Source organism: Cervus canadensis, chromosome 23 (genome assembly GCF_019320065.1).
Source record: "Cervus canadensis isolate Bull #8, Minnesota chromosome 23, ASM1932006v1, whole genome shotgun sequence".
Classification (NCBI taxonomy): domain Eukaryota; kingdom Metazoa; phylum Chordata; class Mammalia; order Artiodactyla; family Cervidae; genus Cervus; species Cervus canadensis.
The window spans coordinates 49,927,171-49,943,005 of record NC_057408.1 but is presented as its reverse complement, the minus strand read 5'-3'; the positions used below and the strand labels follow the sequence as shown (position 1 = coordinate 49,943,005).

Genomic DNA, 15,835 nt, shown 5'->3' with positions numbered 1-15,835 from the left:
AAGGATGTTCAGCATGGATTCCAGGCCCTCATTTTCCTTATCAGCATCCTCCTTCTCAGTTAGTAATAGATAACAAGAGCCTATCCAACTTCAGTACAGAAATTTAAACGTGAAAAATCTGACTTTGTGTACCATTAGTGGAGCACCCAAATGAAAGGAAAAGTTCCAACAGCTTATTCTTCCTTTAGCAAAGCTTGGATCCCAAGAAGCTAGATTCTTTTCCAGTGGCCATAAAACAGTGTCCCTTTCTTTAGGACAGTTCTGTATTCATTCTTTCCTCTTCTTCAGACCTAGTCACCTGTTGTTAGGCGTTGGGCAAGGTAACCTTGCTTTTTTGAGCCTCAGTTTCATTTGTAAAAGAGGAAACACCATTTTTTCAGGGTTGCATAAAACGGCACTTAATAAACACTCAATAAATGCTGTTTTTTATGATGTTATCAAACCTAAGCATCATCTCTCTTCTATTATTAATAAAACCCTCCCCAAGACATATTGATGCACTAGTGCAGTTAATCCTCCTGGCCCAGCCTTTTGTCTGCTGCCTTTGAGTGACTTAATGGCCTCAGCGCATCTTTACATGATTAGCTTACAGGCTTAATCATGCAATGTAACCATCTTCCCAAGACTCTTGGATTTTAAGTGAATCACCTGCTGCTTATTTATTTAATATACTTCTACAGTTAGGGCTCTTATCATTCATTTTTAAAATATTCTTAGTAATTTTATCCTCTGTGAGAAATATCTTATCCAATGTTTGTGATAATCAATTTAATGTCAGAGGGTATGTTTTTCTTATTATCAAAGTAGTCTAAATTCTGGTTCCTAAATTAAGTTGTTTTCTCCTTTGTTGGTAGATAAATCATTCATCATGTGAAAACGTTTTAGCTATTATTTCTCTTGCTATTGGGGGAGTAACTGAAGGTAAGTATGGTTTGGTTTGGTTTTAAAATAATCCTGGACATGACATGCTGTATTGAAAACGTATTCTCCCCATACCTCTCTACCTAGTTGATTTTGTTCATTTTTCAAATTCTGCCTACCTGCCCCCCTTGCCAAGAAGTCCCACTGAAATTAACTCACAGTTGTTTCTTGTCACTGGTATACAGTACACACTGACATGTCTTTGTTCTCCACTTAACTTCGTTCATCCAGTGCCTATTTATTGAGCATCTACTATGTGCCTGGTACTGAGCTAGGACTTGGAGATTCAGTAGTGAATAAAACATATTCCCTGCCTATAAGGAACCTAGTGGTTCATGAAGGAAACACATGTAAATATCTTACTGGGAGTAATTGAAGTGGGACTGAAGTGTAGTTGAAGTGGTTCTTTAAACTTCAGACGCTGAAGGGACCAGGATGGGCTAGAAAGAAAACTGTAACATAGGAGCTGGGGTGTAAGGGCTGTGAAAAAAAAACTGGAGCAGAATGCTGAGAACCATGAGGAAAGAAGCAGGAAGGTAAGTTAGGATCATTTGTAAAGGACTTTGTATGCTGTGCTAAAGAGTACCTATGGGAAAGGTACAGGATGGCGAGAAACTGCTGGCAGGAAAACTAGGTAGAGGATGGTTAAGATGGGCCAGGGTTAGTAGGAGATAGTTTCAGCAGACTTTTAAAAAGGCATGTAGTGAGTACACAGTGACTAATATACAGTAGTAGCTCATTAAATATTTGCATAAAGAAGCAATGAAAAAATAGTTCATCAGTACTCTTTTTTAATTAGTTTGGTTAAAATATTCCTTTGACTTATTCATATAGTTTATGTGAAAAGTTCCTTTTAATCTGTAAAGCACTATTTGCATATTTATTATTTTGATACTTATTCCTACAAAAACTGAAACACATCAGGTAAAAGTGATCTTCCAGTGTAGCCACAAGCAATTTTGTGAACTTAAGTAGTTCATAAATTTTGGCTTTAGGAGTTAAACTTATATGAAATGCTTATTCATCATTCATTTATTAAGCATATTCTAATGTGTACTGCAATGGAGTGTTCCTTGCCAGTTTCTGTCAGTTTGCAGCATCTACTTCATTCATTGATTATCCTGATATGATACTCTTGTAAACTGGTAATGTTTTTAATGCTTCAGTCAGTTCAGTTCAGTCACTCAGTAATGTCCTACTCTTTGCAACCCCATGGACTGCAGCACGCCAGGCCTCCCTGTCCATCGCTAACTCCTGGAGTTTGCCCAAATTCATGTCCATTGAGTCGGTGATGCCATCCAACCATCTCATCCTCTGTCGTCCCCTTCTCCTCCTGCCTTCAATCTTTCCCCACATCAGGGCCTTTTCCAATGGCTCTTCATATTGGTTTTTCCAGTTCTTCGCATCAGGTGGTCAAAGTACTGGAGCTTCAGCTTCAGCATCAGTCCTTCCAATGAATATTCAGGACTGATTTCCTTTAGGATTGACTGGTTGGATCTCCTTGCAATCCAAGGGATTCTCAAGAGTCTTTTCCAACACCACAGTTCAAAAGCATCAATTCTTCGGTGCTCAGCTTTCTTTATGGTCCAGCTCTCACATCCATACATGACTACTGGAAAATCCATAGCTTTGACTAGACGGACCTTTGCTGGCAAATACTTGAAGTTATACAAAGTCTGTGTTTAAAACTTTTACTTTATTTGAGAAAGATAGGGACTTAAGAACTCAGTTAAGCCATGAATAAAAGTTTAAATACCTCTTTATTTTAATTTGATGGGAAAAATTTCTTCTTGAGAGCAATATTATTGTATTGTTTGTTATGTGACAGATTTTCAAATTGTCCATAAACATGTTTTGTTAAACTCAACTTGGCAGATATTTATTGACCTTCTGTTGTGTCAGACTCTCCACTGGTGAGAACCTTCAAAAATGCCTACCTTTAAAAAGCTTATAGTCTACATAACAAAAATAAACAGTTTGGATATGATAAGTACTATAATTTATGTACAGTTTGCTTTCAGAAGCAGAGATGTGGTAGCCTACACAAAAGTACCAGAAAAGTTTTTTAGATGCAGTATGTACTCTATGCTTTGAAAGACTGAGTAGGAATTTACCATGTGATAGAGAGGAAGAAGCCTATTAACAAAACTATGCAGGCTTGAACATAGCAAGGTGTGGGGAACTCAGGAGGAGGTGTCTGTGGCCAAGGTTAAGATGAAGCTCAGAGGGCAGCGTAGAGGCTGGGACACAGGTTGTGACAGTGCTGGGGAATCATGTTATCACCCAGCTCATTAGAATCACCAGTGAATCTCCATTTTAAATGAGACTGCCAGGCTTTCACTCAGTTTCATTGAATCTTTGAGAGTGGAGTCTAGGTAATTTTCTTAAGTTCTGTAATTATTAAAAGTGTGTTATTTTGCCAAATTATACTTCAGCTAAGGGCAGGGAGTATGCACTCTAATCTCTTGGGTGTACAGGACACAAAGTATCACAAATCTAAGTGTTAAAGGACTTTGGAGGTCATCTGGTTCAGTCTTGTCTCTAACCTGTCCTGTCTCCTCTCAGTAACATCCTGGGCAGGGGGTCATCCTCTGCTCCTGTTGATGAAGCTCACCATTTGATTTCTTTTAGCTGATTCTGATGATCAGATTTCCTTTGCATTGAGTTGAACTTTGCTGCTTTATGCCTCACTGGTTCTAGGCAGTATCCCTCATACTACATTCCAGCTATGATCTTTCCAGTGCAGCACAGGGCTGGAAATACTACTTCCAGTTTCTGAACCACTGTGTGAATGCAGTATTAGGGGCTATTAGTGCCCCTAGATACTTTTTTTACATACCATGCTGAAGTGGCTACTTTTCCTAAACCCTTAACAAGTTTTGGTATCTATTACCTAAAAATAGAAAGAAGAATGAGCAGGGGGATAAAAGCATTTTTAACTAGCTTAGATGACCTTGAAGTCTTTAGTTTATTGCTTTAGTAAGATGGAATTTAGACATAACTTTTTATTTTACCAATTTTTCCTTTGAAACAACAGTATTATTTTAAAAGTATAGTAAGAACTGAAATTAGTATCAAACCTTTTTGTTATCTTTTTTGAACTAGATCTTTTCAAATGACCAAGACAATTTAAATTTAGCGTTATTATAGAACATTTGGAAATGAGGAAAGGGGAAAATAGTAGTCCCAGTTCTTCTACTTTAAAAAACTACCATTTATTTTGGTATATGATTTTAGTTTCTCTAGTCTTTTTAATAGATTTTATTGTTATAACCATAATATCCATACAGTTTTGAACCCTGCCTTTTTCACTTGACATTATATCATAAGCATTTTCCAAGTTATTTAGTCATCATAACCATCATTTTTAATTGGCTGCATTATATTCTTTTGAATAGCTTAGTGGAGCCAGACTGCCTGGGTTCGTATCCCAGCTCTACTGCTTACTGGCTCTATGATCTTGGGCAAGTTATTTAACTTCTCTGTGTCTCAGTTTTCCCATTCTGTAAACTGGAGATAATGTTACCTACCTCATAGGGTTATGAGGATTACACGTGTTAGTGTATGCGTAGCCCTTAGTGTGCCTGACATATAGTAAATGCTCTAGAAGGGTTATCAAGGGTGATGATATCATCACATACCAAAACTTAAATGAACTTAAGTATATCCTGCTTGGGGACTTGTAGGTTGCTTCTGTTTCTTGCCTTTCACAGCCTTATTAGGATTGACAAAGTGTACCTTTAAGATTATCTTCAAAATTTTTTACATGAGCTCTTTTACTCAGCCGTATTTTAAACTTTTAAATTGGCTTGTGCTCCACTTGAAGGTATTTGTACGGCATCTACACCTTTTGTATTGTTGGGAGATGTTTTGGACTGTCTTCCTTTGGATCAGTGTGACACAATATTCACTTTTGTGGAAAGAAATGTTGCTACTTGGAAATCAGTAAGTGCCTTAGTTTCTTTTTCCACTAACTTTAGCTTTCTATAGATCTAGAGTTCTGAGGGTAGTTTGTTTTGTTTCTTGCTTTTATCTCTAACTGCTGATTGCTAAAAAGTTTGTCTTTATGAGAATTATATGTTCTGCTGTCTTGGAAAAGCCAAGTAAGAGTCACATGGAGAAAAAAATGACAGTACAAAATTTGAGTAGAAACAGTTACCTTGAAAACACACACTTTTACATGTTTTAAAAGTTACTTAGAATTGTATTTGTTGTATGTTTGAAAATATTTCATTAAAAATGTTATTTGCTTGGAAAAAGTGAAAGCGACATAGTAGATTCTCAGCACATATTAGTGTTCTGTAAAATCTTACTTCCTGTGACTTACTATTGAAGAATGTGCACCAACTTCAGAACAATGATAATAATTTCTGTCTTAATTTCAGAATACATTCTATTCTGCTGGGAAAAATTATTTACTACGTATGTGCAATGGTAAGTAACTCATCAGTAAATGATTGGTTTTTAAGAAGGAAATATGGCCAGGAAACCAGGTGGTTGAATTAAAAACAGGTTATAAATTTTTTTTTAAGTAGATTGTATCTTCATTTTAAAATAGCAGTCTGATTTATTAAAACTGATCATTTGCTTTAAATTTATCTATTCCTGTTCTAAGCATAAACTTAATGAAAACCAAAAAGTTGAATAAAGTTTATCTTGCTCATGTTAAACTCGTTTTATTTTTAATTTTCTAGTCCTTTTTTGGTGACAGAAAATAGTTTCTACCCCCATTTTGAGAACTACTGCTTTAGGAAAATACTTTTGAACTGGTTAAGACATTTGGGTATATTGTAATAAATATAGAATGATCTCTTCTGTGTAACCTTTGTTTCCATTTGTTGTTAGATCTCCTACGAAGATTATCAAAATCCCAGAATACAGTCTTCTGTGGACGAATTCAGCTCTTTTTGGCCAGGCTTTTCCCTTTATCTGAGAAATCAGGTGAGCTTTTGTACATGAATTGCTTTGCAGGAAAATTTTTACCTGTTTATCATGGACTAGAATATACCATGATGATTTTTTTTTTAAAAAAAAGGTTCTAAAAAGTTGAAAGATAGCATAGGAAATTGTCGCTTGATTTTCTTTTACTTGTAAATAGTTGTACCTGTTCTAGTGTATAATACAGGTAACACTCAAATAAAGCCATTGATTGTTCAAGTTCAAAGCTTATTAATAATAATGTACAGTTGAATCACACTGAAATATGTAGCCATGAATGTTTTTATTTCATTTCTTAATACTTGCCAGTTTTTCTGCTTCCATTTTCTTCCTCAGTCACTACTGTTTAGTCACATTTACTTTTGTTCATTTCTTTTATCATTGTGAAATATAACAGTAGAATGAAAGTGCATAAATTAAGTATATAGTACAATAATTGTGAAGCAAATAGTTGGGTAACCACTGTTCAGGTCCAAAAGTGAAGCATGGCAGTGTTCTCCACAGAGAACAGAGCCCTCCACAGTCTGTTCAGATATGACAGATTTTAACTGTCTATCTGCCTCGGTCACCCCTTCCTTAATATCAGCTAATCTACCACCTACTTCACATGTTGTTGTAAGGATTAAATGAGTTAAAATATGGAAGAGCTTACAACAGTGCCTGCTTGTGGTAAGACCTATAGTGTGTGTTAGCAGTGGCAAAATTACCTGTGACTTTCTTTTTGTCCTGCTGTATCTCTGCTTTTTTTCTTTCTTCTTATTTAAATGTGGTCAGGATTAATTTCAATTTACCAGTGTATTTACAACTTGTATTTCTGATCCTCTATCTGTGACTATTAGTCTTTAGACTTTAGTGCAAATTTTGTTTTGTCTGAAAAATCTTTATTTCTTTACTCTTGAAGAATGGTTGAAGATTAGATAGAATGGTTGAAGTATAGAGCTTGTAGGTTTGCACTGGATATAGGATTTCATTTAGTGGAAGTTCATCATTACTTTGCCTTTGTCTTCTAGAGAGGAGTCAGATGTCAGTCTAACTCCTTTGAAGATAATCTAGTTTTGTTTTGTTTTTTTCTCTGCTCTTGAAATTTTCTTTTTCTTTGAATTTTTGTTTGTGGGGTTTTCGGTTTTTCAGTTTTATATAATGTATCTAAGCATGGATTTTTTTTTTAATTTATTTATTTATTTTTTCAGTGGGTTTTGTCATACATTGACATGAATCAGCAATAGATTTACACGTATTCCCCATCCCGATCCCCCCTCCCCCCTCTCTCTCCACCCGATTCCTCTGGGTCTTCCCAGTGCAGCAGCCCCGAGCACTTGTCTCATGCATCCCATCTGGGCTGGTGACCTGTTTCACCATAGATAATATACATAAGCATGGATTTTTAAAATTTATCATTCTTCAGATTTGTGGGCATCTTGAGTTTGTGTATTGGTTGTCCTTCATCCACTTTGTAAAAATGTAAACTGCTATTTCTTCAGATATTGTGTGTGCTGCTTTCTCTTTATGGAACTCTAGTTAACATTCTATACCTTGTCTGTCTCTTACACTTTCTGCATTTTTCATCTCTGTCTCTTTCCATCACATTCTGTATGATTTCTTTAGAAATGTTTTCTAGTTTACTACTTCTCTGTTCATCTATGAATAATCTGCTGAAAATGAGTTCTTAATTTCAGTAACTGTACATTTCATTTCTAGAAAGTCTTTTTTTAAGTCTGCTGTGTCACTTTTTAGTGTCTTACTCCCTGCTGTTTTCAAACTTGTTTTTTAACTGTCTCACCAGGGTGAGCATTGTTACCTTATTTATGTGTCTGATAATTCCAGTGTCTTAAGTCTTCATGGCTCTTTCTCACTCACTCTTGTGCTTGTTTCTCACTCATGGTGTCTTACCTCTTTTGTGTTTCTGGTTAGCGTTTGATGTTATGTTTGAGAAGATATTAGAAGGAATAATTTGGAGGCCTGGGTTAGATACCTTTCTCCAGAGAGAGCTTTCATGACCTGCCAGGCACCCTAGAAGGGGCTACGACTAGTGTAAGCTTACCTTCATCTAGCCCAGCTCGAGGTCTGTGATTGCTTAGGTCATCGAGAAGACTCGGCGCTGGGCTGCAGTTTGGTTCATCCCTACCTGAGGACGTAACCCTGTACGTCCCAGCTTAGAAGATGGTTGGGGTAGGATTTATTAGATTCCGCACTTTGCTTACATTTGTTTTTAACATCCTTACTTCAGGAAGCTGCTAAAGAGTGACTCAGTTTTGCAACTGATTCTTCCTGTTTGACAAACAGAAATGGCTTTGAGTGCTGACACTGCATTGCTTACCTTTCTTCCTTCTTGGTTTTTGCCATATATTCCTCACTGAACGTGAGCTCTTTACAGTTTTTACGAAAAAACAATTTTTCTATTTCATTGTCTAAAACAATGCTGTGAACAGGGTTTATACTCTGTAAGAATTTATAGAATTAATTGATCCAAGTTTGTAGCTGTCCTTAGTGAGAGGATTAATCTGAATTGTTAATTAGCTAGTTAATTATTGGCCTTCTGTTACTGGAAGCTCAACTTTTTATATTTTTTAACAGCTTTACTGAGATGTGAATTCACATACCGTATAGTTCTCCATTGAAAATGTGTGATTTTCTGTTTTCTTAGTATGTTCACAGGGTTGTGCAGTTGATTTTAGAACATTTCTCCTCCCATAAGAGCCCTGTGCCCGCGAACTGTCACTCTGCACTTACCCCCATCCCTGTCCTCTCTCCCAGGCCCTGAAGAATAGGTCATCTACTTACTCATCTCTGTGGACTTTTCCTATTCTAGACATTTTAAAAAATGGAATAATACAATATGTGGTCTTTTGTGACTAGCTTTTTTAACTTAGCATCTTTAAGATTCATCTGTGTTGTATGTATCAATAGTTCATTCCTTTTTACAACTGAAGGATATTCTCTGTATGGATAGACTGCAGTTTGTTTATCCATTTTTCAGTTAATGGACATTTGAGTTGCTTGTGCTTTTTGGCTATTGTGAATAATGCTGCTGTGAACATTTGTGTGCAAGTTTGTATGGATGTATGTTTTCACTTCTCTTGGGCATATACATAGAATGGAATTGATGGGTCATGTAGTAACTGTTTTAATTTCTCCTGGAGGTATATCTAAGAGTAGAATTACTGGATCACATGGTAACTCTGTGTTTAAGTTCTTGATGAGCCACTGGACTGTTTTCCAAAGTGGCTGCTTCATTTTACAGTCTTATCATTGACGCAAGTGCCTCCCAGTTTCCAAACATCCTTACTAACATAAGCTAGGTTGGCATTTCAGGATATCTTCTTGTAGTACTTTTTCTTTTTTGTGTTTGTAGATGCTGAAGAGTCAGTAGAATATATCCCAAGACCTTTAGAAAGCTGTTTTAGCATGTAGTTTATCCATTAAATTTAGTTAAGTGTAACTAAAATTTTTAACCTAATGGAGAATTATGTCATGTGCTATCGAGTAATAGAGAATAAACAAAGATGGTTTTAAGTAATTAATACAGAATGGTGAGCCAAGTTCATTCACTAGCTTAATGACTTCATCTAGCATACTAGTTTTTCTTTTTTTTTTTTTTCTTTTTTTTTGGGCAAGACCCTAGCCGGGCTGAGCGTGGGGAGGCGCCCGGACATGTCTGGACACACTCCCCGCAGCCTGCCCCATCATGGGGCAGTACCCCTGGGGGCCAGGAAGGTCTGGGCAAGGCTGGCCAAGGACAGGGGCCATGCTGGGATCTGCCTCTGGCCTGTGGGTCCTCTGAGGAGAGCCGACCTAGGGGCACAGTGGGCCTCTTGCTCTCCCTGCTGCCCTGAGGCTGCTGGGCCAAAGAGGGCTTGGGTATCCACCCCCTTGCTCCCCCCTTCCCTCTGCCAAAGCGCTGTGACCCCTGGGCCATTGCAGTGTGGAGACAGCCCCTGCCAGCACCTCCCCTCCAAGAAGGCCTCAACTGAGGCCTAGGCCCAGGGGAAAGGCGCTAGCGGGGATGAGCCTGGGGAGGCGCCCGGGCATGTCTGGACACAGTCCCCGCAGCCTTCCCTTCATGGGGCAGTATCGCTGGAGGCCAGGAATATTTGCACAAGGCTGGCCAAGGGCAGGGGCCATGCTGGGTTCTGCCTCTGGCCTGTGGGGCTTCTGAGCAGAGCCGACCTAGGGGCAGAGTGGGCCTCTTGCTCTCCCTGCTGCCCTGAGTCTGCTGGGCCAAAGAGGGCTTGGGCATCCACCCCCTTGCTCCCCCCTGCCCTCTGCCAAAGCGCTGTGACCCCTGGGCCATTGCAGTGTGGAGACAGCCCCTGCCAGCACCTCCCCTCCAAGTAGGCCTCAACTGAGGCCTAGGCCCAGGGGAAAGGCCCGCGTGGGGCTGAGCCTCTGGAGACGCCTGGGCATGTCTGGGCACACCCCCGCACCCTGCCCCTTCATGGGGCAGTACCCCTGGAGGCCAGGAAGGTCTTGGTAAGGCTGGCCAGGGGCAGGGGCCATGCTAGGTTCTGCCTCTGGACAGTGGGACCTCTGAACAGAGCCGACATAGGGACACAGTGGGCCTCTTGCTCTCCCTGCTGCCAGGAGGCTGCTGGGCCAAAGAGGGCTTGGCCATCCACCCCCTTGCTTCCCGCTTCCCTCTGCCAAAGCGCTCTGTCCCCTGGGCCATTGCAGTGTGGACACAGACCCTGCCAGCACCTCCCCTCCAAGTAGGCATCAACTGAGGCCTAGGCCCAGGGGAAAAGCCCTAGCGGGGCTGAGCCTGGGGAGGTGCCCAGGCATGTATGGACACAGTCCCCGCAGCCTGCCCCTTCATGGGGCAATACCCCTGGAGGCGGGGAAGGTCTGGGCAAGGCTGGCCAAGGGCAGGGGCCATGCTGGGTTCCGCCTCTGGCCTGTGGGGCCTCTGAGCAGAGCTGACCTAGGGGCACAGTGGGCCTCTTGCTCTCCCTGCTGCCCTGAGGCTGCTGGGCCAAAGAGTTCTTGAGCATCCACCCCCTTGCTCTCCCCTTCCCTCTGACAAGGGCCTATGCCCTATAGGCCATTGCAGTGTGGAGACAGCCCCTGCCAGCACCTCCCCTCGAAGTAGGCCTAAACTGAGCCTAGGCCCAGGGGAAAGGCACGCACGGGGCTGAACCTGGGGAGGCGCCCTGGCATGTCTGGACACACTCCCCACAGCCTGCCCCTTCATGGGGCAGTACCCCTGGAGGCCAGGAAGGTCTGGGCAAGGCTGGCCAAGGGCAGGGGCCATGCTGGGTTCTGCCTCTGGCCTGTGGAGCCTCTGTGCAGAGCCGACCTAGGGGCACAGTGGGCCTCTTGCTCTCCCTCTCTTTTTTTTTTAAAAAAAAAAAAGGCTTTTTGTTTTAAAATAATTTTAGACTTAAAGTCTAGACTATATGTATATGTAAAGATACTATAAAGTACCTGAATAGCTTCACCGAATGTTAACTTCTTACATACTATGTGCATTTATCAAAACTGAGAAATCAACATTGGTGCAGTACTTTATTTAGACTGTATCAGTTTTATCACTGCTTTCTTTTTTGTTTAAGGATCCAGTGCACGATCCTGCATTTAGTTGTGATTTCATTTTAATCTCTCCAGTCAGTGACAGTTCCTCAGCCTTTGCAGTGTTTTTCATGACCGTGATAGTTTTGAAGAGTCCTGGTCAGGTATTTTGTAGAATGCCCTTCAATTCATGTTTGTCTGGTGTTTTTCATAGTTAGATTGCGGTTGTGGATTTGCGGAAGAAGACCACAGAGGTGATGTGCTTTTCTCAGTGCATCGTTTCAGCATGGTGTTGATGTGTCTTTTTACTGGGGATGTTATCTTTGATCACCTAATTAAGAGAGTATCCTTGATCTCCATATTTCTCTACTACAAAGCTACTATTTTCCCCTTTGTAATTAATAAATATTTGGAGGGAGATACTTTGAGGCTATGCAAATATTCTTTTTCTCTTTAGATCTTTGCCCACTGAGTTGAGGAGCATTCATCAGTGGATCTTGCCTATAGCAATTATTATTAGGTTTCCCGGTGGTGATTTTCTCTCTCTCTCATACCTTCTACATTTATGAATTGGAATTCTTCTCTAAAGAAGACTTGTCTCTGGAATTCCCTGACGGACCAGTGGTTAGGATGCTAAGTTTTCACTGCTGAGCGCCCAGGTTTGATCCCTGGTCAGAGAACTAAGATTCCCACAAGCCATGCAATGCAGCCAAAAAAGAACGAAAAGCAGTTGTGTCTTCCCCCTTGTTTACTTATCAGTTCAATCATCTATTTCAAAATGAAACTCATGAATGTTTATTTTATATGAATTATAATCTCAATATCATTATTTGTTCAAATTGTTCAAGTTCTCCCCATTGGGTTCTCTTTCATGCGTTTCTGATATAAAAGGATAGTCCAGGTGCATCATGTATTTTTCCTTCTCAGCCACTTCTCCAAAGAGCCTGATTTGTCTTATTTTTAAAATGGTATTTAAAAGACAAGATCTGGGCCCTAGATATGCTAATTGTTACTAGAATATCACTGCTTCTAAGCCATCTCAGTGCACAGAGCTTGGAAAGATATGTATAAATACTAACATATATATATGCATCTTTATTGCTGTTATCTGTCTACATTTTTTTTAAATGACCAAAAACAATACAGTGATATCATAGTGACTGATAACTTGTGAGTCTAATCTCGCACCAATAGACCTGCTTATTTCTAGCTTCTTTCCCTGACAGTGAGAAACACGGCTCTCACTATAACTTTTTTTGTAAACATTATTACACATTTATACTATCTGAGTAATACAGTTTCTGATTGTGCTTCAGCAAAGTCATAAATTAGTACATAAAGCATTCTGTAAAATTGTTCTAGAATATTCATAAATAACAGATCAACTATATCTGTATTAGTATGTGTAGAATTCTGCATACTCTAAAAGCACCTTCAAGAAATGAATTTTAGAAAGAATTTGAAAATCAAGTGTGATATAATTTCTGACTTGATCTTTTGCTTAATTATTTATCATTTTATATATTTTAGTTATATGACAACAAAGTTGTATTCTTAAACTGGTTTAGGTATTTGGGTTTGCTTTGAAAATCTTTTTTTTTTTAATAGGTCTTAACTTGCAGAGTCAATTTAATCTGGAAAATGTCACTGTTTTCAACACCAATGAGCAGGAGAGCACACTGGGTCAGAAGGTGAGGCTGATGTGAAATCAACAGAACATATTTTAAGTTTGTTATTGAGATAGCTAGGACTTCCCAGGTAGCACAGTGGTAAAGGAAAGACATGGGTTCAATCCCTGGGTCAGGGAAGATCCCCTGGAGAAGGAAATAACAACCCACTCCAGTATTCTTGCCTAGAAAATTCAATGGATGGAGGAACGTGGCAGGCTGTACAATCCATGGGGTCACAAAGAGTCAGACACGACTGAGCATACATGGACTGAAAACAGTCCAGAGATGGCAAATTGTTGGACATTCGTTACCTGCTCTTCATTTAGGAGCAAGTTATAAAGGTTAAAAATTATTTAATTAGGTATAACTAATATTTCACATTAAATTAATCAGAATAGTTTACTTAATTTATCCCTTAAATTGTAATCATTGTCAATTTGGAAATGATACTGACTTTAAGATTTTTCCTTTCTCCTTTATGTATCTTTTAGATATTTCTTGGACTAGTCTATGTAAACTAGTTGTTTAAAAATTTTCAATATAGAGCTGGACACCAAGCATATCCTAAAGTGTTCCCAGATAATAAGTGTTATGTGTATGAGTGGGGGAAGATTTTCAGAGTTCAGTGAAAGTTGGGGACAAAAACTACTTAAATTCCCTTTGAAAGTTAGTTACTGTGATTTATGGAGTCCTTAGTGTACTAATGATCTTCTCACTTCTCACAAAAGATCATTGTGTACTGTATTTCCAAATCATGTTTTGCCATAGGTTCTCTATTCGTGGAGAGAATCTACTGACCATATTTGGAAAAGTATTGGTTTAAAACTTTACACTGTGTCTTCATGATTATCTTATTGTCATACTGCTCTTGAGTTCTTGGATCCCTGTCATGTAGAATTCTCTTCTGCCTGACAACTGCTTTATGACCAGATGTACATTTTTTAAAATTCAGCACACAGAGGACAGAGAAGAAGGAATGGATGTAGAAGAAGGTGAAATGGGAGATGATGAAGCTCCAACAACTTGGTGAGTGTTTAGAAGTTCAGATTTCTTGATTTACATAGAAAATACCTTAATGATTTACCAAGTACTGAGATAGTACAGAGAGGAAGGAGGTAGGAGAATGTAGACAAGGAGGAAGGAAATAATGCTTATAGATTCCTTTTATTTGTAACTTTATATATATGTCTTAAAATTTTAACTCCGGAATCATTAATGGACTGAATCAGTTGGTTTCTAAATTGTGTGCAGGCAGTCTGTTGTTTCAGTGTGGCCGGCCTTACACAGATTTGACAAGCCAACCGCAGGCAGCTAGTTCCTCCCTTTCTCCCTCTCACAGCATGGCTTTGAGATCATGGTGCTGTATGGATCACTAAACCTACTTCCTGTTTCCCGTATAAAACTACAGTGTTTCTTGGAATATTTGTATGGGCATGAAGCTTAGCAAAGATGCTAACTATAATCCATAGGTTCAACTTTTTAAGGTTTATTCAGGAAGAATGGAATAAGCTAGTATGCAATTATGTTTACAGACAGAATTAATTTTAAGTGGTGATGTGGAAATATTTTTGTAGATACTGGAGGATATGAAATAGTTGATACCACAACCATTTTTAACAGGATTTGCTGATACAAGGTCTTAAATGTCTGTTTTAAAATCAAAAGTTGAAACAGTTTATAGCATAATGATTGCTTGCAAAATTAAAAATTAAAAGAATATGTGTTCACACTGAAGATTTGTAATGTTTCCAGATTGAACTAGTAGTGCCATTTTTGTAATCCTAAACTGATATGTACCTAATGTGTTTATTCCCTTCTAGGTCTCCCTAGCTTAGTGTGTTGGTTGGGATATAGCACCTTTGACTTTTTAACATTAGAGTCAAATGAACATTAGTTTAAACCACATAGAATTAATTTCTTTCTCACGTAAAAGTCTGAAGACAGGTGCTTCAGGGCTGATGCAGTAGCCCTCTTGAGGGAGATCGTCTGGGGACCCGGGTTCCTTCTGACTTCTTAGTCCACTGTCCCTGGGTATTTGCTCTTTTTCCTGTAGTCTTGGATGGTTCATCATCACATCTGCCTTCCAGCCAGGGAAAAGGGAAAATGGTGAAAAATGGCCCACAAAGGACATGTGACTCCCACTCCCAGCTGATTGGGCAGAATCTAATCACGTGGCCACACCTGGTGCAAGAGAGGTTGGGAACATAGCCTTAAATTCTGAATGTATCCAGCCAAAATTCAGGGGTTCCACTACTGAAGATAAAGACGGAATAAGGGTCTGAGAACCCCTGAAATTATTTATAGTAAAGTTTATATAAGTATTTATGAATTTGTATTCTTTTCTGGGGAAAGAGGCCATGGCTTTCATTAGCTTTTTAAAAGGATTTGTGCCCCAAGGAAAACTAAAGCATTTAGATATTTCTAAAATTACTTAAATGATTTATTTAATGTAACATTTTTTTTATCAGCTCCATTCCAATTGATTACAACCTGTACCGAAAATTTTGGTCACTTCAGGATTACTTTAGGAACCCTGTGCAATGCTATGAGAAAATCTCATGGAAAACTTTTCTCAAGGTGAGTTGCCATTGCAAAGTACCAAAAGCCCATTATTTTATAGCTAATGGCAGTCAGAACTTGACTCTTGTCCAGCATACTTTTCCCTATTTAGTTCTTCTGCCTGTTATGTTTTTATACCTATTTCATAATATAGATGGTAAGCTGTAGATTAATATGTAAACAATTGATTTTGAGAGTAGTTTATAAATTATTAGAGGATTTAAAGGTTAGTAGTTAACAGC

General features: G+C 39.0%; 1 protein-coding gene across 2 annotated transcripts in view; it reads left to right on the top strand.

Annotated features, from left to right (window-relative positions):
* THOC1 (THO complex 1) overlaps positions 1-15,835 on the top strand; it is a 39,384-nt gene that overhangs the window by 3,637 nt on the left and 19,912 nt on the right. For both annotated transcript variants that reach the window (XM_043443903.1, XM_043443902.1), the window contains exons 4-10: positions 855-921; positions 4,748-4,866; positions 5,307-5,355; positions 5,767-5,862; positions 12,973-13,055; positions 13,987-14,060; positions 15,503-15,611. In XM_043443903.1, coding sequence (XP_043299838.1) covers positions 855-921; positions 4,748-4,866; positions 5,307-5,355; positions 5,767-5,862; positions 12,973-13,055; positions 13,987-14,060; positions 15,503-15,611 — 597 coding nt within the window. The remainder of the gene's footprint in view (positions 1-854; positions 922-4,747; positions 4,867-5,306; positions 5,356-5,766; positions 5,863-12,972; positions 13,056-13,986; positions 14,061-15,502; positions 15,612-15,835) is intronic.